This window comes from Ceratotherium simum, chromosome 7, assembly GCF_057802395.1.
Source record: "Ceratotherium simum simum isolate JZ-2026a chromosome 7, ASM5780239v1, whole genome shotgun sequence".
Classification (NCBI taxonomy): Eukaryota; Metazoa; Chordata; class Mammalia; order Perissodactyla; family Rhinocerotidae; genus Ceratotherium; species Ceratotherium simum.
Genome location: NC_141906.1, coordinates 26,467,884 through 26,494,223, shown reverse-complemented (window position 1 = coordinate 26,494,223; position 26,340 = coordinate 26,467,884). Strand labels below are relative to the sequence as shown.

Below are 26,340 nucleotides of genomic sequence, written 5' to 3'. Positions count from 1 at the left end.
AGAGCAGGAATCTAGATATTAGGAGCAACTAGAGACTTTTTAAAAAGGCATGTTATGAAAAATGGGGTGCACATTCTAGAATTATGATACTAGAAGGAAACGGGATCCCGGGTAGGTTAGAGGCTAGTTATCAGAACAAAAGGGCAAGGTCAGAGCAAGACTCCTGGGAAGATACTTGTGGTCCTGAGACCTAGAAGACTGGATTGTAGTTGCTTTGCTCTTCACTGCCGTTAGGCAGGATGGATACTAAAGTCAGAGGCAAGGTGAGGACTCAGGAGTGAGCAAAACACCAACTGGGCTTACATTTTCCCATTAGCTGCAAATGTGTTCATTTACAGCAATGTTTTAGTTATCTGAAAGAATGAAGACAGAAAATTTTCAAAAAAATTTTGGAGAGGGTGTAGCTAACTTATTTGCAACCTTTTGTTATCACCACTTAAAATGCTAAATTAGTTTACACGTAAATCATTTAAAAACAAATTATGTATGGTAAATTTACAGGATGTTGAATAAAGTTAAGGTTTCTTGAATGGCTCAGAAAAGCCAGTTCATCCTTGAAATATAGCATATGCTTAACAAAATTGGATGGATTAACAAATGTAGTCACATAAGTAGCAATTGTCTTTGAATTACATAAAAAGTCCAAGTTGTGAAGATATAACCATTGCAAAAACCCTATATCTAGAGAATATGCATTTAAACTTCTACAAGCTGATTTGCTTTGTTCTACTGTTTTCAGCTGATATTCCTCACTTTAAAGATATTCTTCTAATATCCTGTTCATCTTCTGATTATCTTTAAGACCTTTTCTGAAATAAGAATACATTAACCAGGGGTGAGGGTAGGAGTTTATTATTTTTAGTAATAACAAGAATTTTGCTTACATTAAAGCTGCTTGGATTTCTTATTCTGCATTCCTGATTATTTGTTAAATTGTTTATGCCCTAGTATATTATTAAAGTTACAATTGCCTTTTGTATAACCTGCTAATTATTGTGTATGTACATGTATGTGTGTATGTGTATTTCTGTATATATTTCCACACTTAAGCAAAAATACCCTGAGAACAGTGGCCTTTGCCTTCTTAAGACTGTCTATGTCACACAACCCAGAAAATTCCTAGACACACAGAAGCAGAAATTTTATCACTACGTACTTACTTAGTAGATAATAAAAATGAAAGGGTAGAGTAGAATAAAACTGCATAGAGAAGATAAAATTTTAAAATAACTTAATTCAATCTTTTTCTTTGCAGATAAAGATAATGGGTTCAAAATGGTGAAGTGATTTACCCAAGGGCTTATGGAAATTTTAGAGAAAAACCAGCTCTTCAGAGAGGCTATTATATGGTGTCTGAAATCTCCATATAGAGGACCATGGAAGAATCACTCTGTCATCCTGATTTCTGCCCATAGGGGATTAGCATGTGTACGAGCATGTGAAGTCTCCAGTTTTAACATGGCAGACAATGCTACATATCACTACATCTCATCTCTCTTCCTGGTTGGTATTCCTGGTTTGCAAGGTTTTCACTTCTGGATCGGCATCCCTGTCTGCCTCCTGTTTGCCCTGACCCTGCTGGGAAACAGTGTAATCATCATTACCATCAGGTTAGAACCAAGCCTGCACCAGCCTATGTATATCTTCCTTTGCATGCTGTCAATGAATGACATGGCTCTTGCCTCTTCCACAGCCCCCAAGATGCTTGGTATCTTCTGGTTGGATGCACATTGGATTGACTTTGATATCTGCCTAGTACAGTTGTATTTCATCCACACATTTTGCATAATTGAGTCAGCCCTGCTAGTTGCCATGGCCTTTGACCGCTATGTAGCTATTTGCATCCCACTGCGTTATACCACCATCCTGACAACACCAATGGTCATTAAAATGGGTCTAGCTGGTGTGACTCGGGCTATCCTTTTGGTTTTGCCAGGTCCTCTTCTTATTAAAAGGCTACCATATTACACCAACTATGTCATCAATCATGCCTATTGTGAGCACATGGCTGTGGTGAAGTTAGCCAGTGCCAACACCCTCATTAACAGAGCATATGGAATCTCTGTGGCCCTCTCAGTGATGGTATTGGACCTAGGGCTCATAGCCATATCCTATATCAAAATCCTCCAGGCAGTCTTCCGGCTCTCTTCCCAGAATGCCCGCTCTAAAGCACTGGGCACCTGTGCTGCCCACATCTGCACTATACTTGTCTCCTACACACCTGCACTGTTTAGCTTCCTAACTCACCGCATTGGCAAGAAGGTACCTCCAAGTGTCCATATAATTTTTGCAAGTTTGTACCTCCTGGTGCCTCCCCCAGTCAATCCCCTGGTGTATGGTGTCAAGACCAAGCAGATTCATGACCAAGTGGTTGGTCTCTTCTTCCCAAATAAGAAAATTTCTGAAGACTAAAATTTATATGTCCCAGAGCAAATCGATATAACATGCTTCTTAAAGTCATGGCTACATTGATGAATAACTCAAATCTAGTCTCCAACTGTTCTTTCTGCATTCTTTTATGCCTTAGCAGGAATATTTGATGCTTTACATTTACTTTTTAAAATATTTATGTTTTCAGTTCACTTCTATTTGAAATAAAGCCAAGTCAGAATGTTATCAAAGAGTGCCACACAGAAAACATTTGTTGACGTAAGTAATCCATAATCAAGCTTTAAATCAAAGAGGGGTGAGCTTATTATGAGCCAACTTTTGAGGACCATAGCCCGAGGCATTCCTTCCGTAAGGAAGGAAGGGCACCAAAGAAGTGGGGTGTACAGAGCGGTTATATACAGTCAAAGAGCATGTATCACATATGATTGCAATGTCCATTTTACAATAGCCACAAGATCCCCCTACCAGATTGCCCTGCCAGGATAGCTATTGATGGACACAGCGGGGAGCAGGTTTGCTGTCTCGATGGGCACGGCTGGGGTCAGGTCTTTTGTCTGGAGCAGGATGGTCACAGGATGAGTGCAGCAATCAAATCCTAGCCTAGGGAGAAATACTTATCCTTAAGGAAATGCCAATGTGGGGGAAGTTGCATCCTTATCTTAAGGGCATTTACTCTTCTCTTTGGGACATGGTAAAGCAGATACACGTTGCATGTTTGAAGGTGACAGGGCCTGTTGGAAAAACAAACTCAGGCCAAATTAGTTTTACCCCAAATGGCTTCCTCATATGCTCCAATATATCATATGGCTTGCCATTTATTTATCACATTTAATATGTTTCACCAAGTATTTTTATGTTATTCTCAATGTAATTTAAAATTCTATTATTTAAATATTATTTTACATCATATCTCAAATGTGAAATAGCTAAACAAGTATTATAATAATATAAAAACTCTTGGTTCATTTGGTCAGGTTGATTCTTGAAAATATTTTTACCAATTCACACTAACTGCAAGTTTTTATTTCTATTAACTAGTATATCTTTAAGAAAACTTGAAATCTAGTTTTTATTACCTAAAATATGCATATATGAGCCATAACTTCAGCAAGCTGGCTTCAGTCTAGACATCCAATAAGGCAAATAATAGCTTTCTGTGGCTCACAACATAACCTGGAATAATTACATTGTGACTTATGGTAAAACCAAAAAGATTTAATCATAACCAAGAGAAATTTCTTTTCATCAAACCATTAATTGACCACAATACTGTGATTCCAATCAATCCCTAACATGTCTATATAACTTACTCAGCTTGATGGTAGCGCAATGGACTTAAAAAGTAAAAATTACATTCATTTTACACTCAAGTGATTAATATGGCTTGTGGCCCATAGTTTCCATTGCAGAGAACATTCACCGTTATTCCCAGGAGGGATAACTTCACCTGGATAGAGCAACATTGTGTGGTGGTTAAGAGTGCAATCTCTTTCAACAGAATGCTTGGGTTTAAAAGCTGGCACCACTACTCCTTGGTTGTGTGTCTTTGGACTTGTTCTTAAACTGGTAAGTGCCTCAGTTCTCTCATCTAAAAGTAAGACATTTCATCATTTCTTATGGCTGAGTAGTATTCCATTGTGTATATATACCACATCTTCTTTATCCAAACAAAAAATTAAAAAAAAAAAAAAAAAAAGAAAAAAAGTAAGACTTTATAAAGATGCAATTCAGAAGATTAACACAAGGATTAAATCATTCAGCACAAAATACTCTTATAATAGGTTTTGGACCTTCATATGCACTATGTAAGAGTTAAGTGTTAATTTTTTAGCTCCTGAAAGTAAGAGTTTTTTTTTCCGGCATAGTTGTCAATAAGTAGACATAAAGAAACCACTGGGGCCGGCCCCATGGCTTAGCGGTTAAGTGCGCACGCTCCGCTGCTGGCGGCCCGGCTTTGGATCCCGGGTGCGCACTGATGCACCACTTCTCTGGCCATGCTGAGGCCACGTGCCACATACAGCAACTAGAAGAATGTGCAATTATGACATACAACTATCTACTGCGGCTTTGGGGGAAAAAAAAGGAGGAGGATTGGCAATAGATGTTAGCTCAGAGCCGGTCTTCCTCAGCAAAAAGAGGATTAGCGTGGATGTTAGCTCATGGCTGATCTTCCTCACAAAAAAAAAAAAAGAAAAAGAAACCAGTAATACACATCAGTCTGTGCATGTTTAGTTGAAAAACACTTAAAAACATGTAAAAATAGAGAAAAAAGTAAAAGGGCTGAAAACAACATAATGGGTCCAAATAGAGTAAACTAAGGGCGTAGAACAATAAAGATGACAGGGTGTTTGAAATACACCTTTATATTTTGCAGTCTATTTGTTTATTCTTGTCCAGGGCCCTAAGTAGGAATTCAAAGCTTGTAATCATTCAATTTGGGTATTTAATTTCAGTTAATATATTAACCATTCCCTTTATGGGTCTCTCACAAATGATCTTCTGTTTTCACACATTACCTTGGCACCTCAGTTTCAATGGGCACCGTGGAACTGACTTGAAAGGCTGCCTTCTCCAAAAGAGAAACAGATGAGCTCTGTTCACTCAAAGGGTCTCAGGAGGTGTATCATAGTGCAGGTGCTCCATGAGTCACCAATGCCACTCTGGACACGTCCTTACCACAGGTTTGCGTCATCTCTCCTTTGTCTTCCAAAAGTAAGCCACGGACTTTGATTTCCTCTGTATGTTAGAAAACCCCTTTAGAAAGCATTCTTCCACGTCATTTTTATTCATACACAGTTTACAGCCTTATATTCAACAATGTCATATGCTGACAATAAGTGTCTGAAATCAGACGCTGCCTATGGTAAAGGGTATGGTGAATTTGTGGACACTCTGTTTCACTTTATCATGATCTGAAATACATCAGTTAAAGAGATTTTGAAAATTGATGAAATAATATTGGAAAAAATCTTTTTTTTTAAGCTAACATTAGCTACTATTAATAATAAACATTTATTACAGTGGCTTTGAATAATTTATCACATACATAATACAATGTAGGTGTTCCCACATATTTTAACTTAGGAAAACTTGTTTTTTCCTACTTGTGGATCTGCCATTCTAACAGAACTTAAAGTGCTCTGTTTTCAGCATGTCAATCAAAGACAATGTGTGGAGAACTCTTAGCCTCTTTCAAAAGGTATTGCCTGAAAGAAACATACATTACTTCTACTCATTCTATTGGCTATAATTAGTCATGATCACAGCTGAATTGATGGGGATATGACTAGGAAACATTTTTCATAACTGCTCATCCAATTTTCAGCACAAAATACACATTTTAATTGTATAGCTACCAATTTCTTCTCTAGGTAGACTTGTAAATAAACAAATTCTACTGTATATTTAAAAGAAAGTAGAATATTGAGAGCACAGAGGAACAAACAAATAAACTCAAGAATAAAATACTTACTAGAGATGATGCTCTTTAACTCTTTATTTGTATAAAAAATAATTTTAAAAGCACCTATTCTAATATTTGAAGGAATCAGTACTTTGGTAAGTGTCATGAAGGTAAATAATTACATAGAGTCATGCTATGTAAACCTGAAAATAAGCTTTGAAAGGATCAAACCAATCTCCTAGCAAAATCAATTCCCTGACAGAAAAAAAGGCACAAATCTTTCAAAGAAGATAGCGACATCTAAATTTTCATTATTGTAGCATTCATAATGTCCAGCATAAAACAAAAATTCCTAAATAGACAAAGAAAGAGGTAAATGAGGTACATAACCAGGAGGAGAAAAAAATCAATTAAAAACTTCCAGGAATCTCAGATATTTCAATGTTCAAATCATAAAGCATAAATTTTGGAATTAGCAGACATAACTTATGAATATGATAATGAATTAAAGAAAGAGATGATTACAGTGAGTGAATAGTTGGAGAATCACTGCAGAGAAATGGAAAATATAAAAAGTAAAAAATTATAATTATAGAATTGAAAAGTACAAATCTGAACTAAATACCTCACTTGATAGGCTTAATATTGTTAGATAGTGAAGAAGAAATGTTTAGCGTAATTGGAGATTAAGCATTAGAAATTCTTCTAATAGAACTGAAGAGAATAAAAGTCTAAAAATGTATAGATGAATACAGCCTCAGGTATGTCTGGGACAATACCAAGATGTCTATGTGATATTGAGCAGAAAATTATTTGAAGATAATAAAATTTGAGGGAAAATTATAACCCATAAATTCAAAAGGGTCAACAAATGACAAGAAGAATAAATATAAAGAAATCCATAATTCTATATATGATACTCAAATAGATGACAGCTAAAGATAATGAGAAAATCTTAATGCACTCAGAGTAAAAAAGGTAAATTATGGTTTAGTAACGTCCCGGTTATAGTTCTACCCTCAGCTTTGGGACTCTCTTTGTACTGCTCCTCAGAGAGTTATGTTTTGAAGCTCTTTTGGCTGTACTCCACTGTCATTATACTAGAGACTTGCTGATGAAGTGGTAGCATGTGGGGAAGGGGAAGTATTTTATGATCCTCTGAGTAAATCTCAGTCTTTCAGTGGGTCTCTGTCTCTGGAGACTAGCTTTCACAACTGTTTCTGTGTCTCTTGCGTTGGTATAGTTTTTTTTTTTTTCCCCTTCTCTGTAGTCCCTGCTTTGGATACAGTGATCCCAATCGAGTTACTTAATGCCCTATCCTCTATTGACTATAATTTTTTTTTCCCACTAAGTGAGATAGGAAGGGTAGAGAGGGATGGAGTGGGCTGAAATTCCTGACTCCTAGTTGAGATAAGGTCTCAGTATTGTCCTCTGGCTAAGACTTTTCCCCAGGAGAGAAGCTTTTTTATAGAGAGGGTTCTGGGAGAGTTTCACAATGACTACTCTTCCTCTCCCTCTTCCAGGGCCAAAAGGGGATATTGCTTTGATTCTAACATTGAGAATCAATTGAGGTTTCTAGAAGAAAAGCCTATGTAGTGTACGGGACACCTTTGAATGAAACCAACAGACCTTGTCATGCTCATGATAATCTATATTTAGTCTTCAGCAACTCATCTAATTTAATAGTGAAGTAAGTGTTCTTACTGCCATAACTTCAAATGGCCTCTGCTCCAAGCAAATGGATATTGTGTTCTATATCTCTCTGGATGTGCTTGTCTCTCTATACCTTAGGGTGATGATTTGCCCTGTAACCTCAGTTCTATGATGGCTTCAAGGAAAGTCATTGATTTTCAGTTTGTCTAGCTTTTACTGGTAAGAACAGGAGTGACAATTCTCAGCTCTTTTCATGTCAGAGCTGAACTAGAAGTCACCAAACAATTTTTTTACAAAGTTCAATTAGTAATTAAATCAAGAAATAATAATATTTTCAACAAATGGTATCAGAACAATTAGACATGCATGTACAAAAAAAATGAACCTCAACCTAATTTCACACTTTCTAAATAATTCCACTGAAAATTTCACTCATAGATCTAAAAGCAAAATGTCAAATAACAATAATAATACTTTTAAAATAAAACATAGGATAAATCTTTATAACCTGAGGATAGTCAAAGATTTCTTATGCATGAAACCAATATACATATAAATTGTACTTCACCAAAATTAAAAACTTCTGATTTGAGAAACACATTGCTAAAAAAAGAAAATAATAAAAGACGAGCTGCAGCCTAAGAGAAAATATTTGCCAATCACTTTTTCTAGAATATATCAAGAATTGTCAAAATTCAACAATTAGAAAACAAATAACACTTTTAAAAAAATACACAAGAAGCTTAAATAGATATTACTCCAAAGAGGATATGAGGTAAATAAGCACATGAAAATATTTTCAACATAATTAGCCATAGAAGAAATGTAAATTAAAGCCCTGATGATATAGGAGCAGTCACCTAATAGAATGGCTAAAAAAAAGAGGGAAAAGACAAATATCAAGTGCTATCAAGTTTGTGGAGGAGCTGGAACTTTTTTACATTGCTAATAAGAATGTGAAATTATATAAGCACTCTCGAAAACAGTTTGACAGTTCCTTATAAAGTCAGATACACAATCCTATATAGTCCAGAAATCCCACTCCTGGGTAACCAAAGAAAAATAAAAATGTACGTTCATGCAAAATCTGCACATGGATGAATATAGTAGCCATATGCATAATTGCCTAGAAGTGGAAATAACCTAAATGTTCTTCAGTGAGTGAATGGATGAACAAATCGTCGTAAATCCATACAATGGAATACTACTTTGCAATAAAAAGGAACTAGCGTTGATTTATAAAACAATTTGGATGAATCTCAAAGACATCGAGTGAAAGAATCCCGTGTCCAAACGTTATATATTGTATTATTTCATTCATGTGATGCTTTTGAAAAGACAGTGTTGGTGTTGCAGAACAGGTCAGTGTCTGCCAGTGTTTATGGGTCAGGGTAGATTGTCACTATAAAGAGAGAGCACAGAGATTTTTGGAATGATGGGATTTTTTTTGACATGACGATGGAAATTAGATGAATCTATACATGTGTTAACCCTTATAATATTGTATATTAAAAGAAAAAAGTGAACTTAACTTTATGATGACTTTTTAAAAAATAAAAATTTACAGGTAGGTTAAAAGTAAAAAAAGAAATGGCAAAAAGAACACAAAGGGCTATCCATAAAAAGGGCAGAATTGATGTATTATTATAGGCAACTGTAAATCAAGACTAAGAGTATTACAAGACATGAAGAGAGACAGTGTTTAATCATAAAGGTGACTATTCATCAATAAGGCACTATAATCCTAAAAGAGTTTTTATCTAATAATTGATTTTCAAAATTCATGGGACTAAAACAAACAGAAACAAAGGCAGAAATAGAAAAAGCAACAATTATCAGTGGAGATTTTAACATTCTTCTTTCAGTAATTGACATAATAAGAAGAAGCAATGGTATAGAATTTTGAACAAAGCCCTCTATCAACTTAATCTACTGGCCATTGAGAGAGCACCACAATAAACAAATATATAAAGTACATTTTTTTTTTATGTTCAGGGTCCAAAAACCAAAATAGACAACTTGGCAATGTTATAAAGAAATAAAAAGAAATATAATGTGTAAGAATTGAATGAGAAGAAAGTATGCTGCCATTTATGTATAATATGCTATTTTTTCTAGCAAAACCAACTAAGGCATAGGCAAAATGTTATAATAAATATGAGAGTTTAACAATTATTTTTGAGGAGAGATCAGCTTTAAAAACCATATATATTTAACAACATATAATTTTAAATTATGATTTAAAACAGATTCTATTTTTAATAGAAATAAACTTTATAAAGTACTAGAAATTAGCTAAAAATATTAAATATCTCTACAGATAATTTTTTTTTTTTTTAAATTTTATTTATTTATTTTTTCCCCCCAAAGCCCCAGTAGATAGTTGTGTGTCATAGCTGCACATCCTTCTAGTTGCTGTATGTGGGACGCGGCCTCAGCATGGCCGGAGAAGCAGTGCGTCGGTGCGAGCCCGGGATCCGAACCCGGGTCGCCAGCAGTGGAGCACGCTCACTTAACCACCAAGCCACGGGGCCGGCCCTCTACAGATAATTTTTATGTTAATTTAACAGACATAGAAATGATCCAAATTAATAAAATTGTTTTAATGTTCTCTTCTTATTCACAAATTCAATGCAATACAAACTAATATTTCAGTTGCATTTTTTTTTAGAAACTTGATAACCTACTCTAAAATTATATGGATAATTAAATGTTCATAGATGGAAAATTCACTTTTGAAAAGTAAAAGCCAGACACACTACCAAGCGTGGTAATAAAATGTTAGATACCTATTGGCTCTAAAATGTAAGTGGAACCATAAAAAAAAACTAGAAAGTGTACACACATCCATTTATATACAGAAATTTAATACATATTTAGGAGGGCAACACAAAATAATGGACAAATTGCAGACATATTTTAGGTGGTTCTGATAAAATTGGCTCATTATATAAAGCAAATAAATAGAACTGAATCTCCATCTAATATCATACAGAAAGAATGGTGGACTCCAAATAAATGAAAGACCAAAAGGTTAAATTAAAGTTATGAAGTTAGTAGACAGTAATGGAGGAAGATAACTGTGAAATAAGTTTGGGAAAAGACAAAAATATTCCAAAAGCACAAAAATGTACTGTAAAATTTACGTCACTTTAAGTCAAATGAAAGATTTCTTTAGAACGGACACCATAGACTAAGGTAACAGATCAATTGGGAGAAGATATTTGCAATCTTTGGTAAGATTTAGATAAAAATATCTGATAAACATCTGCGAATCCATGTGAAAAATGCAGAATCTCCAATAGAAAACTGAAGAGTAACAACAATCAATTTACAGGAGAGAAAAATCAGCAAAAAAATCTCCAATATATGGGTAGGTGTTCAAACTGTTTAGTAATGAGGAAAGTAGAAATTAAAAAATACTAAAATACTATTTAAGCCTCTATATTAGATTAAACAAAATAGAAAGCTTAAAATTGCCTGAAAGATAAGGAAATAAAGAAATATGATCACTTATTGCACAGCTGGAGGACAAGTTCAGCCATAGTAGAGAGCTATCCAGATTCAATAACTCTGAAAACACATGAGCCTCTAAATGGATACGAGCACAGGTTTATAGGGAGAAGAAATGTGAAATAACTGGATATGTGGAAACTGTGCCTCAGTAAGATCATACAAGGGAAAAAGGATAACAGAACGGAGATCACGGAATACCCTGAGCTACCTTTACACTTCCAGATGACTTTAATTTTCCTGAGTCATGTGAGAATTCAATGATAGTCATTCTGGAAACAAGGTCTGTAATATCCCCCTTCTCTTGATTGTCAGATAGTTTGCCCATACTAAATTGATTTGCTCTGTTTAGTCTTCTTACAGATTTCTCCAGTGAACTACACATTTGATTATCTTCTCAGGCATCTCATTTGACTGGGCATCATGGGACAGTCTTTCAAGACTGTATTCTCCAAAGGAGAAACACGAGTATTTTCTGCATACAAACTCTGAGGAGTTTACCATGTTAACACAGCTGTTCCAGAGGGACATTGTTACTGTTTTGTGCTTAGTCCTGGCACAATCATTTTTTCCCTTCAATCTTGTCTCCTAGGGGACCCATCAGCCTTCAAACCAGAGGGAACCCCTGAGCATTGCAATAGCCCGTTACAAAGCAACCATAGCTACCAACTTAACCACAGAGTCCTCACTGCTCCAGAGGCAATCACTGTTATATTTTGTAGCTATTCCCACATATGCATATTGGCCTATATGCTGCAGTGGAAAAGCATCATTTGAGGATTTGAAGAGAATAATAGTTATTTTTTATTACCATCTACTATATATTATGATTTGTGAGATAGAATTCAAGGTAAAGCAGGTGAAAGAATTCAAGGTAAAGCAGGTGAAAGTAAAATGAGAAAGGAAGATTTGTAAACATAGTGATGTTACAGATGTATAAGAGACATTATGATGGGTTTTTCGGTAACTTGATTCAGTAGCGGAGAAGAGGAACCAAATAAAATCCTAAACATGTATATATGTGTATATATACATATATATATATTTTTTTTCTGGTCAGTATCTTACTGTTTATGGAAGAACACCTTGGAAATTTCCGCTACAGGGCACTTTCTGGTTATGTAACTCATAACCAGAAACACTTTTGAAAGAACACATTCTAAGAAAGCAGTTGAAATAAGTAAAGGGTAGACAATAACTATGAAAAAACTGACCATCTCTGGTGGGTCAGAAGCCTTGGTAGCAAGATAAAAATCTGTGAAATCCTTAAGAGATTGTAGAGGATGTAGAGAAACATCTGATCTTCCCTTAGAATCGACTGAGATTTTATTGAGATTAAGTACCTTCTTTTGATTGTTCACAGTCCGATGAAGGAAATTGACATGAGAAGAGTTCTAACAGAAATAGAAACTGAATGGCTGCTTGATTGAATGAAGTATTAGAGATAAACAGATAGAGGAAGCAAGGATAATTCTGAGATTTCCTAATTTTATGAGTAGGTGACTGTTGTTGCCAGCAAACAAGATACAATCACATGGAAGAGAATGAGAAAAATTACTGAATTTAGTTTGGAGTATCTTTACGTGCTATTATTATAATACCTTCCTATAAAATATACAATGCATTCAAGAAAGACTGTGTAGAAAATGCCATGGTATTTCATTAGAGTCCTCTACTCTGAAGCGGCAGATTCCAGACAAGGGGCAATCTGACTCACTCAGAACCAATCAAAATATCAAAGCCCAAAGGTGTCAGAAGGAAGAAAGTACTTATATGTTTCAGAAACAGATGGAATGATAGAGCCAACAGAAAATTGGAGAGCTCTGGGCAGGTATTCCAACTGCTCTGGCAGACTATCTGCTGAAGATAATATAAAGAATGACCTCATCAAAACAAGTGGATTTGTCTAGATCTCTTTCAAAAAAAGCCTGGGAGAAGACAAAGAAGACTTTTTGGGTGTGAGGGGTGACTGTACAAGCAGACTATGATTTGGGGATAGTTCTCTGTCATTTCCTCCCCTTGAATGTGCCACATTCTAGGGCTCTGACAGGAAGCCTCCCTCTTTTAAGGGGAAATCACTTTACTTCTCTTCCCTTGGTATTGATTAGACATGTTATCACCCTATAAGTAAATTTATTGAAAACTATAAGACGATTTTTAAATATTTGCCTATATTTACCAAGAGCAATTATGCTTGTTTGTAATCATAAGTAATGTGTCCAGCTAAAATATATATCTGTATTTCTAGGTGGCCTCTTGTATGTTTGATTCTCCCAAAAGCAGACATAAGAATGGAACTTGGGAAACCAAGTTTCCAAGTGGAAAATGATCATCTGAGTAATTGCAAAGAGGAAAACTTTAACAAATACTTAAAAAATCTTTCATACTTTGAGTGTTCAATATTTGAGAATTTGTCTAAAGTTCTCATCTCTCTGGGGTTATAGGCTTCATTCGTTATGTAGTGATTTCCACAATTCAGTTTCTGTATTGTGGTTAAAGTTTAAATTCTGAATTTGTCTGAAATATTTTATGACTGATTTGATATTTTTGAATTCCTTCCAAGGAAACACCTCAGACACTTAATCACAATAGCCCAGAGTAGCATATGTTTAATAGTAGACTGCAGATACCATACCAGACAGTTTTTTCCCCACACAGATATTATTTACACATCCACACAAGGAATCATTGCCATTAGGAATATTTATCAATATATCTTGAGCTTTCACATCCATGCCGTTCAGGACAAGGAATTGAGATGCAGAAGTAATTATAAATTAAAAAGAATGTTAAGAAGAGTGGAGTGCATATTTCAGAATTATGGTACTAGGTAGAAACTGGATGCTAGGAAGAAGGATAGAGGTCAGTTATCAAAACTAAAGGATGTGCTCAGAACAAGAGTCATAAGAAACTACTCTTGGTGTTAAGACCAAAAGGGCTGAATTGTACTTGCTTTGGTCTTCACCGTCATTAGGCAGGATGGACGCCAGAACCAGAGGTGGGTCTGTCTGCAGCAGAGAGTCATGGCTTTACAGAAAATAGACTGCGATTATTAGCAACAAATGTGCTTATTTGCCACAACTTTAAATCATTCAACAGCATGAAAATATAAAATCTGCCATTTTTTTTTCTGTTTATGTTGTATTATACTGTCTATCTTCAGATCTTCTTAAGGAGTTAATCTAAAATAGGAACAAATTTGCCTTTGATTGACGACAATACATTTATTGTTTTAAAGTTTTATAAGCTTTGTTCTTATGTTTTAGAGTTAGGAGATCTTATTCTGAATTCCTGATTATTTTGGTATGCTCTGTATGCATAAGAGTATTGTTAAAATAATGATAGCATTTGAAATACCTGTAAATTATTATGCATGTGTTCATGCATGTTTATCCTTACTTGATCCCAATTTCCTTGATAGACACCTTGACTTTTTTCTAAAATTATTTATAGCACAAAATTCTCCATTGGCTTTGACACAATGATGAATTTATTATATTACTAACTGATCCTCTACGAGAAAATAAATATGACAGAGTAGAAATGAACAAAATTCTAAAACTCAGAAAAAATACCTGAAATAAATGAAATCAATCTTTTTATTTGCAGGTGAAGATGCTGGGACTAAGACTGTTGAAGTGGCTTACCTGATGATTGACAGTGGTTTAGGAGGAGTCAGTCCTTCAAGTCGGCTATTATATGGTGTGTCTGAATTCCCCACATGCAGGGCCATAGAAGAATCACTCTGTCATCCCGCTTTCTGCCCATAGGGGATTTGACTGACTACTTTGTATCTGAGCATTCAATTTACTGAGTTTTAACATGGCAGACAATGCTACACATCACTACATCTCATCTCTCTTCCTGGTTGGTATTCCTGGTTTGCAAAATTTTCACTGCTGGATCAGCATCCCTGTCTGTTTCCTGTTTGCCCTGACCCTGCTGGGAAACAGTGTAATCATCATTACCATCAGGTTAGAGCCAAGTCTCCACCAGCCTATGTATTTCTTCCTTTGCATGCTGGCAATGAATGACATGGCTCTTGCCTCTTCCACAGCCCCCAAGATGCTTGGCGTCTTCTGGTTGGATGCTCACAGGTTTGACTTTAATATCTGCCTAGCATAAGCATACTTTATCCACACATTTTGCATAATGGAGTCAGTCCTCCTAGTTGCCATGGCCTTTGACCGCTATGTAGCTATTTGCATTCCATTGCGTTATACCACCATCCTGACAACACCAATGGTCATTAAAATGGGTCTAGCTGGTGTGACTCGAGCTGTTCTTATGGTTTTGCCCTGTCCTCTTCTCATTAAGAGGCTACCATATTACACCAACTATATCATCAATCATGGCTATTGTGAGCACATGGCTGTGGTGAAGTTAGCCAGTGCCAACACCCTCATTAACAGCGCATATGGAATCTCTGTGGCCCTCTCAGTGATGGTATTGGACCTAGGGCTCATAGCCACATTCTATATCAAAATCCTCCAGGCAGTCTTCCGGCTCTCTTCCCAGAATGCCCGTTTTAAAACACTGAGACCTGTCCTGACCACGTCTGCACTATACTTGTCTCTCTTACACACCTTCACTGTTTAGCTTCCTAACTCACTGCATTGGCAAGAAGGTACCTCCAAGTGTCCATATAATTTTTGCAAGTTTGTAACTTCTGGTTCCTCCAACAGTCAATCCCCTGGTATATGGTGTCAAGACTAAGCAGATCCGTGACCAATTGATTGGTCTCTTTTTCCCAAATAAAACAATTTCCGAAATTAAAATATTTAAATACAAACTCATGTTGGTAGAATCTGTTTTATGAAGTCATGGTAATTAACAATAGGTGGAAAATTGTCCCCCACATACATACTATTTCTCAATTCACCTATGCCTTTTAGCAGGGAAACTTGTTGCTGTGCATTTATTTTCTTCTCTATTTCCAATTTTTTATATTTTGTTTTTCTTTCTTTTAGAAAGAAAAGAATGCCTCTTCATGGGAAGCTTCAGTATTGTTGGCAATAGTTGTTATTTATTACAGACCTTATTTCATATTCTATATTTATCAATAGTATTTCGTGGTATCTACAAATGTGACATGACTAAGCTAATTATTGAAACAATTGAAAACTTCTCAATACTTTGGGTGAGGCAATTTACAAAAACAGGGGTGTTTTTTTCATTTTGAATTGTTATATGATCTGTTTAAGAATTCTGGAGTAAAACAATCATTATTTTCAAGTTTCTTTTTACTTGTTATGAGTGATAATAATAGTTTAACATTCAAATAATGATCACTATTTATCTGTTTACTAAGGCTCTTACATGCATTTATTCCTTTAGTCCACAGAACTATACTGTGATATAGGTGTTATTACTATTCTCATTTTATCAGTTAGGGAACTGAGACACAGAGAGGTTATGTAAGTTGTACAACGTAACTCACTCAGGAAGTGGCAGTGTAGAATTTGAATCCAGGGACTCTTTAGAACACATGCTCTTTGCCATGCTATATTGTCCATTGTCCACCAAGACAGAAATCTTACACTTATTATTCACTTTAAGAATGTGGAAACATTTCTCTAAATGTTTTATGTTTTGTTCTTTTACATCCACTCTTCTTTTAGCTACTGTGGTAGATTTTTTGAGTATCCCTCAAACCACCCTCTCTGAAACCCCTAATAAATTCTATTATAATATTTTGGCAAACCTCCAAGCAAGAATTTCTTCTATTTTACTAGAGAAATGTCCAATCACTGCAGCCTAGTAACATTATGACTATGATTTCCAGACTTTAGTAAAACTTGAACGGTCTGAAAATCCTACCTATCCACATGCAGTTCCTTCTTTTTTTTAGCTTCAGAGAATATCATTTTTGGTAATTTTCACTAAGTGCTGCAATTAAAAACAATTCACTCTTTAATCAAGAATATGAATTTCATTATTCATGGAGCACAGAGGAAGGTACTTTGGGCATATCTATAAATGCTCTGTGCCAAACATCCTTTTACTTTTTGATCATTTCATGGCATGAGGGTTCATTGAGTTGGAAATTGGTGATTTTTGACCAAAGTTGGTAAATATTTTTCAAATATTTAATGGACAACTGTGTGTTTTCAAATGAATTAGCTCCTCAAAACTTTGGCTTTTTATGTATTTCTGGTATAACTATATTCTTGTTTGTTAATGACCATCTGTGTATCTTACTAACTTTTGTATATCTTATATTGAAAACAGTTGTGTTTTCTCACAATAATGTAATTCTTCCACTTATTCAACGAGTATATCTTAAGTGGCTCTATCAGATATTTTAGAGCTAGACTTCTGGGGAGAGAAAAGTCAGGTTCAAATACTGCTTTCATCACTAATAGCTGAGTGAATTTTATTTTTAACTTTGTAAATTTTGCATTGCGTCTTTGGTTAAATGTAGAAAATAGTTTTTATACTTTATAGTGTGAGAGTAAGATTAAATGAGATAATGAATGAAACACAATTATCACAATAGTCTACAAAATCTTCCATACATACTATTGTCAGTGCCATGATAGGCATTTGGAATATGATGATCAATTAGCAAAGATACTTTTCTAAATGCCTAAATAGAGATCCCAACTGAATATATCTACCAGAAGATCCTATTTCTTTATTCAACAGGTCCCAATGTAGACATTTCACACTTATTCACCCACCCACACCATCCTACAAAATTTCTTATCTCAGGGAATAATAAACCAATCACCAAAATCATTGAAAGAGAATCAATTAATGCCATAGAGTATTTATTAAATGTCAAATATACACCAAAAATATGTGAAAAAGTGGTAAAAAAATGAATTAAGTAAAAAAAAAAATCCAGCATCTAGCCCAGATAATGTGGAAAAAGATAAACTCAATGTAATAGAGTTCAAAAATTGTGTAGATGATTATAGAACACCAAAAATGACACTGTGTTCATGAAAAATTTCTGATTAAGGCATATTGGAGGAAATACCAAGAAAAGGCTGAGTCGAGTGTTGAAGAGCGATGATAATATTACCAGGTAATAGGGCAAGGGTTTCCAAGTAGGGGGAACATCACAGTGGAAGTGAGTAGACATAGTATGAAAATAAAAATACATCAAGAAGATAGTGATGTCATAAAAAACAAAGGATAATAAAGCTTCAAGGAAAAACGTAATTAGAAAAGCAGCAGGAACACCCAATAAAGAAAGATCTGGTTTGTGGCACCATGAAGGTCGTTGGTCGCCTTGGGAAATAAAAACAGTGCAATGAGAATGGTGGAAGGCCTATACAATCTTATATACAATGAAGGACCTTGGCTCCAAGTGATAAATCTAGTCCAAAACCTGAACTTACCTAATTAAATGGCTACCCTTATTTTGCACTTATAGATCCTAACACTACTTTTGGTCAACCACACAGAATATGAAAATGTCAGGCCCATGGGACAACCTATAGCACACAGACTAAATTCAGCTTACTGCCTTTTCCTATAAATAAAGATTTATTGCAGAACCACCATGTCCATTAATTATCCATGTATTGTCTGTGGAAGCTTCTACCCTATGGCGTCAAAGCTGAATGAATAGAACAAAGTTCATATGATCAAAAAACTTAAAACATTTACTTTCTGTCCTTTTACATAAAACGTTGGCTGATCTATAATTTAGACCAAGAATTCACTACATTATAATGTCTTAGTCATTACATTCCTATACAGTTGTCTTTATTGACCTGCCTTTAAGTTTTAAACCTTCTATCAAAATTTTCTATAAGAACCATGTTATAAAAGCCGCAAAAACATTTCCAGCTAAACTCTTGATAAGATATAGGTCTACTTTACCATTCAGTGTTTTCTAGATCTACACATTCATGTGTGAAATTTATTCATTTATTTATTTATTTCGTGAGGAAGAAAGCCCTGAGCTAACATCCAATGCCAATCCTCCTCCTTTTGCTGCGGAAGACCAGCCCTGGGCTAACATCTATGCTCATCTTCCTCTACTTTATATGGGTTGCTGCCACAGCATGGCCTGACAAGTGGTGCATCGGTGCACACCTGGGATTTAAACCTGCGAACTCCGGGCCACCGAAGTGGAGCACGTGAACTTAACTGCTGTGCCATCGGGGCAGCCCCATGTGTGAAATTTGTTTTATAGTTTAGTTGCAAGAACACACAAAAAATTTCAATGACCAAAATGGGCATATTTAATATAGGAACAAAGTGTCTCCTTTGAGGGATTAATAGTTTTTCCCTTTAACGGATAGCTATAGTTATGACTATTTGCTTTAGAATTCATTATACTTAGATATCAGATCTTAGCCCCAACAAAGTAAATATGTAAACAACTAATAGGAATATATTTATTTATTTCATCTATTGTCCACAGAAATTTTATAATTATGGTTCAAATATATCTATATCTATTTATCTAAATCTATATACATAAATATATGTAGTAAGCTATCTAGGTATTTAGCAGGAAAATTGGGATTAAAATGCATACAATAAGTTTGGTTTCAGTTCTGTCATATAAAAAGTTTGGAAGTCATCACTTCCATCCTTACAGCAAGGAAAACTGAAAAAACTAAAAAATCAACGACTTTTCTTTTATTCCTCAGAGAAATGAGGTTGCAGGGCTACTACCCCCAAATTTTGAGAGTCAGGTGAACACAGAGAATCATAGCCACTATCAGTTTTCTTAGAGCAGACACCACTGGAGGCATTAACTATCTTGCCCTGCAAGAATGTTAAAAGAAATTCTTCAGACAGAAGGAAATACATAGGTCAGAGACTCAAATCTATATACAGAAAGGGTATGGGGAAAGAATAAATGAAGTTAAAATATTTGATTTTTCTTATTCTTAATTAATTTAGTAGATAACTCTTTGCTCACAGTAATAATAGCAACTAAATTTTAATTGATTGTGGGAGATGGATAACTGAAATGAATGGCAACAATATTATAAGGAATAGAAGGGAGTAATTTGAGAAAGTCCATTATAAGTTACCTGAACTACCTGTGAAGCAAAATAGTATTATTTTTTATTTGGTTTATATTAGTTGTAAATGTATATTTAAAACTCTAGAGAAAATATTTAAATTTTTAAAGCTTTACAATTGACATTCTAAGTGAAGAGAGAAAATGGAATTATATAATATGCTCAATTAAATCCAGAGAACAGAATCAAAAAGGAAGGAAAAAGAAAAAAGGAAAGAATAAATGCTATGAATGAAAACAGTTACAAACATGGTAGATACTAACCCAACTATATCAGTATTCACTTTAAATGTGAATTGTCAAAATACTCTACATATAAGACAGAGATTTTCGAAGTGGATAAAAAGCCAGGACCCAGCTATATATTGTGCAGAAGAAACCCACTTTAAATATAAGGACGTCTATAGGTTAAAAGTACAAGTATGGAAAATATATGCAATGCTAACTAACCAAAAGAAAGTTGGATCAACTATGTTAATTTCAGACAAAGCAGATTTCAGACCAAGGAAAATTATCATAAATAAAGTGGACATTATGCAATGATAAAAGGTCAATCCTCCAAAAAGACATAATAATCCCTAATATGTATAAATCTAACAATAGAGCACCAAAATTTATGCGTAAAACTGACAGAACAGCAGGGAGATGTGGACAATTCCACTACTGTAATTAGGGACTTGAACTTCCTTCTTTCAGTAATTGATCAAGAAAGCAGAATATCAGTAAGGATATAGGGACTGAAGAACACCATCAATCAACTTGATCTCATTGACATTTGTAGAATAGTCTATCCAATAACATCACAATAAATATTTTCCTCAAGCCCACATTGAACATTTACAAAGAGACGCCACAGGCACCTTAAGAAATGTAAAAAAACAAAAAAAGAAATAACACAAAGGATGTTCTCAGATCACAAAGGAATTAAACTACAAGTTATTAACAGGAAGATATCTAGAAAATCCCTAAATTTTTGAGATTAAACAACATATTTCTAAGTAAAGTGTAGGTAGAAGAGGAAGCCTCAAGGGAAATTTTGAAAATTTTGTGAACTAAATAAAAATGAAAGTAAAACTAATCAAAATGTGTAGGAAGCAGAGAAATAGTGCTTAGAGGAAATTATAGCACTTAACGCATGTATTATAAAAAATAAAGATCTAAAACCAATAATTTGAGCATCTGCTTTGGAAAACTAGAAAAGGAAGATCAATTGAAACTTAAAAGAGAAAAATAAATAATAAAAATTTCAACAGGCACCACTAAAATTGAACATAAGAAAAAAAATACAGAAGTCAATGAAACAAAAATCTAATTTCTTCAAAACATCTGTAAAATTTATAAACCTCTAGCCAAGCATACAAGAAAATGATAGAAGAACACAAATTAATACTATCAGAAATGTGAGAGAGTCATAAATACTAACCATATGGACATTAAAAGTAAAAGAGTACTACGAATAGCCCTATATTCACAAATTTGATAACTTACATTATATGAATCAATTCTTTGAAGACACAACAAACAAAACTCACACAGAGAGAAATAGAAATATGAATTGGCCTATATCTATTAAACAATGAATTAATAAATAATAACCTTCCAAAATAGGAAACACTGGGACCAGATGGTTTCGGTGATGAACTATAAAACATTTAAAGAAGTGATATTAATTCTCTCCAATCTTTTCCAGAAAATAGAAACAGAGGGCCCACCTCTAACTTACTCTATGAGGTCAGCATTACCCTAATACCAAAGCCAGATGAAGACATTAACAAAAAGGAATAATTAGACCAATATTTCTCATGAACATAGATGCATAAAGCCTCAACAAAATGTTAACAAATCAAATCCAACAATGTATTAAAAAAATATTACATTACATCCAAGTGGGATTTATTCCAGGTGTGCAAGTCTGGTACAATATATTTGAAAATCAATTACAGTCATGTGCCATATAACAACTTTTCGGTCAATGATGGATTACATATAGGACAGTGGTCCCATAAGATTAGTACCATATAGCCTAGGTGTGTAGCAGGCTATACTGTAAGCACACTCTATGATTGTTGCACAGCAACAAAATCACCTTACAATATATTTCTCAGAACATATTCCCATCATTAAGTGACCCATGACTGTAATGTTATTCATCAAATCAACAAGCTAAAGAAGAAAAATCATATGATCATATCAATTGATGAAGTAAAAGCATTGACAAAGTCCAACATTCATTTGTGGGTAAAGCAAACTCTCAGCAAACTAAGATTAAAGGGTAGCTTTTCAAACTGGTAAAGAACATCTACAAAAAAACCCTACCTCTAACATCATACTTGATGGTGAGAAACTGAATGTTTTTGCTCTAAGATCAGGGACAAGGCAAAGATGCCACTCCTCACCATTCCTATTCAGCATTGTACTGCAATTCCTATCTAGAGTAATAATATAATACAAGGAAATACAACTATACACAGTTAGAAGGAAGAAATAAAATCATTTGTCCCCAGATGGATAGGTTAAGCACATGAGATTTTTAGGTTGATAAAACTATTTTGTATGAAATTGTGATGGCAAATACATGACACTGTGCGTTTTTAAAAAATCATAAAACTTACAGCATGGAGTGGTCTTTAGTACATGCAAATTGAAAATAATTACTGAGAAAGTTGGAGGATTAACAGAGGGAATGCAGACTGTAACAAAATAATCTAGCTGTATGGCAGATGTATGAAATAACCTTACTGAAGAAGATGGTGGGAAAAGGTATTGACCTAAATAACTTTGGAAATGAGTGAAGTGTAGGAATAAGGGCAAAAGGGACTGTTCATATACACCTTACTCCAGTTGATAAAACTGCTTCCCACGGGGAAAGGATTAACAACTCTGATATGGCTTTATATGTATACTGGAAATTAACAAGTAAATGGGTGACAGATGGTTGAAGCCAGGTTTTACACTGTTGCAGTGGGAATTTACTGATAAGCAAAGGGAAGGAGCTAGAAAGATCCACGTGCAAATCTAAGTTGCAGATATTAATTAGAACTCAAGATTAGCTTAATTTAGATACGTGTTTACATGTAGAAATATTTATACATAGGTTATTTACATGAGTTAGCGTACACACAAAATTCCTTGCTCTGTCAGCTGAGAGAACTTAAAAGAAAGACACCCAAGCAGCAATGAACAGACTCAGAGCCCGGTTCTTGGTTTCTAATACTATTCGCCAGTAAAAAGAACAAAACTTCTTAGAGATATGGCTAATTCTAGGACTGGGGCAGAAAATATCCAAGATGAGCCTGGAGTATCTTCAAATACCATGAAGTGAGAAGTGCTACATACACACCACACACACACACGCACACACGCTGATAATGACTATTAAGTCAAAGAAGAATGAAAGCCAAATGAAAGAGCTCCTAATGGTCAAACTGGAACAAGTTGAGAAATAAAAAAGTAACATTGGATTATAACCCAAATTATAATAAAAATACCCTTAAGTTCATGCTGATATAAATAAATGATTGGATAAATTAATAAATGGGGGAGAATAAATCAATCTGCCAGGGAAAATTCCAAATAATTTATTCAACCATGTAGCTACTACATCTTCAAGGAGGAGGAACAGAATTCCTACTCCTTAAGTGTGGGCTGCATATGGTGACTTCCCTCCCAAAAGTACAGTATAAAATGGGAATTTTTTAAAAAATAATTTCACAGTGGAGAAATCTGACAAACACTACCTCAGACAACAGATCAAGGTCAACATACACAGCGGATAAGTCATGTTGATAGTATGTGCCCCTGATGATGTGATTGCAATAGCACTTTAACATCTATAATGTTCCTCTCCAAAACAAATAATCCCAGTCTAATCATGAGAATAACACCAGGTATATTCCAATAGAACAACTTCCTACAAAATACTTGAATAGTACTCTTTGATACTGTCAAAGTCATTACAAACAAGGAAAGTCTCAGAAATTCACAGCCAAGAGAAGCTTAAGGAGACACGGCAACTAATGCAATGTGGCATACTGGGTGAGATCTTGGGTCAAAAAAAGGAAATCAGGTAAAATTAAAAACTTTGAATGAAGTATGGACTTTAGTTAATTATAACATATCAATATCGGCTCACTAATAGTAACAAATATATCATGCTAATGCAAGATGATAATAATAAGGAAAACTGGGTGTGGAAGTATGGGAGCTCTTAGTAATATATATTCGAATTTCTGGAAATCCAAATCTGCTCTAAAAATTACAATGTATAAAAATGTTTTCCAATACAAAATTAAACATCTAAACCTTCTTAGTGTTCAGATCATCATAAGACAGAAAATAACTTGAGTTGAATGGTGATGATAATTAGAATGATGATGAGGAGGAGGGGGAGGAAGAAGAAGAGGAGGAGCATTACTGCAATCAAATTTAGATGACAAAAAAGTAGTTAGCTCATTATCGTTGAAATTATCAACTTCGGATTAAATTTATTCTGTCGTTAAAGAACGCCATACACTTAATATTTTTAATTGCATTTAGGTGTGCTGGTAACTCTCCTCATTGAAAGAATGAAGAAAGATCTTTGCGGACTGAACTACAAAGAAGTCTTCATGATTATGCCTTTTACGTCATCTATTGATAAATTTATTCCGTATCCATAAAACCTGAAATTATTTAAATAGTAACTAGAACCTAACTGTCTTAAATGGACACTTACAACTCTTTACTTCAGCACACAATAAACGGGAAGGAAGCACACACTCTCACCAAGAACAAATGTTTCACAGAGTGACATTTTGTTATTTGACATGAAATATGATGATGAGAAATCAAGAGGCATCCTTAGAGTAAAAAATCTTGGATACTCGATCTCGAATCTGTTTGGTCTTCACACCATATACGATAGGATTGAGCAAAGGTGGGACAAGCAGGTAAAGGTTGGACAGAAGAATGTGAACATAAGGCGGAATGTGGAACCCAAACCTGTGTGTAAAGAAGGAGAAGAAGCCTAGGAGATAAAACTCAAGGAAGACACAGATGTGGGCAATGCAGGTGTTAAAGGCTTTGAGCCTAGCTTCCTTTTGAGGTAGAGTGAAGACAGCTATAAATATTTGGACGTAGGAGAGGATGATGAAGATTATGTCAAATCCAAGTATACTGAAAGCCACAAACAGGCCATAGATCTTGTTGATTCCAACATCTTCTGCTGCCAACTTCACGATGGCCATGTGCTCACAGTATGAATGGGAGACCACAGTGGTTCGATAGTAGTTCAGCCGACATTTGATGAGGATGAGACATGGAGCTACAAGGAGTGCTGCTCTGAGTGTCACTCCAACCCCAATCTGCATGAGAAGTTGGTGGGTAAAAATGGTTGCATGTCTCAGAGGATGACAGATTGCCACATAGCGGTCCAGGGCCATGGCCAGCAGAATACCTGATTCAGTGGACTGGAAGGTGTGGATGAGCCACATCTGCAAGAGACAGACATCAAAGAATATATTTGGCATATGAAACCAGAATATTCCTAGCATTTTTGGTAAAATGCAAGTACTGAGAGCAATGTCTGTTGTTCCAAGCATCGCCAGGAAGAGATACATGGGCTCATGGAGGCTCTGCTCAGATTTGATGATGACCAGGAGCAGGAAATTCCCAAACAGAGCAACAATGTACATGGCACAGAAAGGAATCCCAATCCAGCACTGCACAGACTCCAAGCCAGGGATGCCAATCAGTGTCAGCACCGAGGGCATGAAGACTGTGCTGTTGAGCTCGAACATGTTGGCTTAGAGCTGCCTGATTAATGCTTAGAGCTTTGTGTTAATTTTCTCTCTTCTGTTAGTATTTGTTCTCACCTAGATTTGTAGAAATTTTTAGAGTCAGAACTTGAATGTGGCTTTAAAGAACACTTTATAAGCATACTTGTTTACTGATGATTTAAGTCTGGGAATGCGTATGCAGGCTCCCAGAATTCTCTCTCTCTCTTTCAACACAAAGGCACACAAATACACACACATTTCAAAACTCATAGAAGATTTACACACAATTAGTTTTGTATGTGCGTGTGTATGCATTTATCAGTTGAAGAATGTTAGTTTGGTTTTATAATAGGTTCGGGGACGTAAATAAGATGTTCTATCAATCTTGTTTTTACTCAAGAAGCATTCACAGGCAGTCATTTAGTCTGTAGTCAATAAAAAGAGGAAAAGAGAACCATTCACTATTTCATCAGTATTCTAGACCCAGGGCAAATAGGAAGTTATAGTGACTCTGACCTTAAAGGCAACAATCTATTTGTGAAGATGCATCATTACAATGAAAAGTTAAATATTTCCATGCTTAATATAGGAAAACTTAATATTATTAAGATGCTACTTATTGCCAACTT

General features: G+C 35.0%; 2 protein-coding genes and 1 pseudogene across 2 annotated transcripts; 2 read left to right on the top strand and 1 right to left on the bottom strand.

The window, feature by feature from the left end:
• Window positions 1–1,458: 1,458 nt before the first annotated feature.
• Window positions 1,459–2,412, top strand: LOC101392703 (olfactory receptor 52P1-like). The gene has a single exon (XM_004433903.2). The coding sequence runs from the start codon at window positions 1,459–1,461 to the stop codon at window positions 2,410–2,412; it is 954 nt and encodes a 317-aa protein (XP_004433960.2).
• A 12,370-nt stretch (window positions 2,413–14,782) lies between these two features.
• Window positions 14,783–15,779, top strand: LOC101392968 (olfactory receptor 52P1-like; annotated as a pseudogene).
• A 9,002-nt stretch (window positions 15,780–24,781) lies between these two features.
• LOC101405782 (olfactory receptor 52A5-like) lies at window positions 24,782–25,732 on the bottom strand. The gene has a single exon (XM_014790198.2). It carries the CDS (start codon window positions 25,730–25,732, stop codon window positions 24,782–24,784), a length of 951 nt encoding a protein of 316 aa, XP_014645684.2.
• Window positions 25,733–26,340: the final 608 nt, after the last annotated feature.

Excerpts from the sequence above, each read along its gene's own strand:
- LOC101392703 (XM_004433903.2), top strand. The coding sequence starts at position 1,459 with ATGGCAGACAATGCTACATATCACTACATCTCATCTCTCTTCCTGGTT.
- LOC101405782 (XM_014790198.2), bottom strand. The coding sequence starts at position 25,732 with ATGTTCGAGCTCAACAGCACAGTCTTCATGCCCTCGGTGCTGACACTG.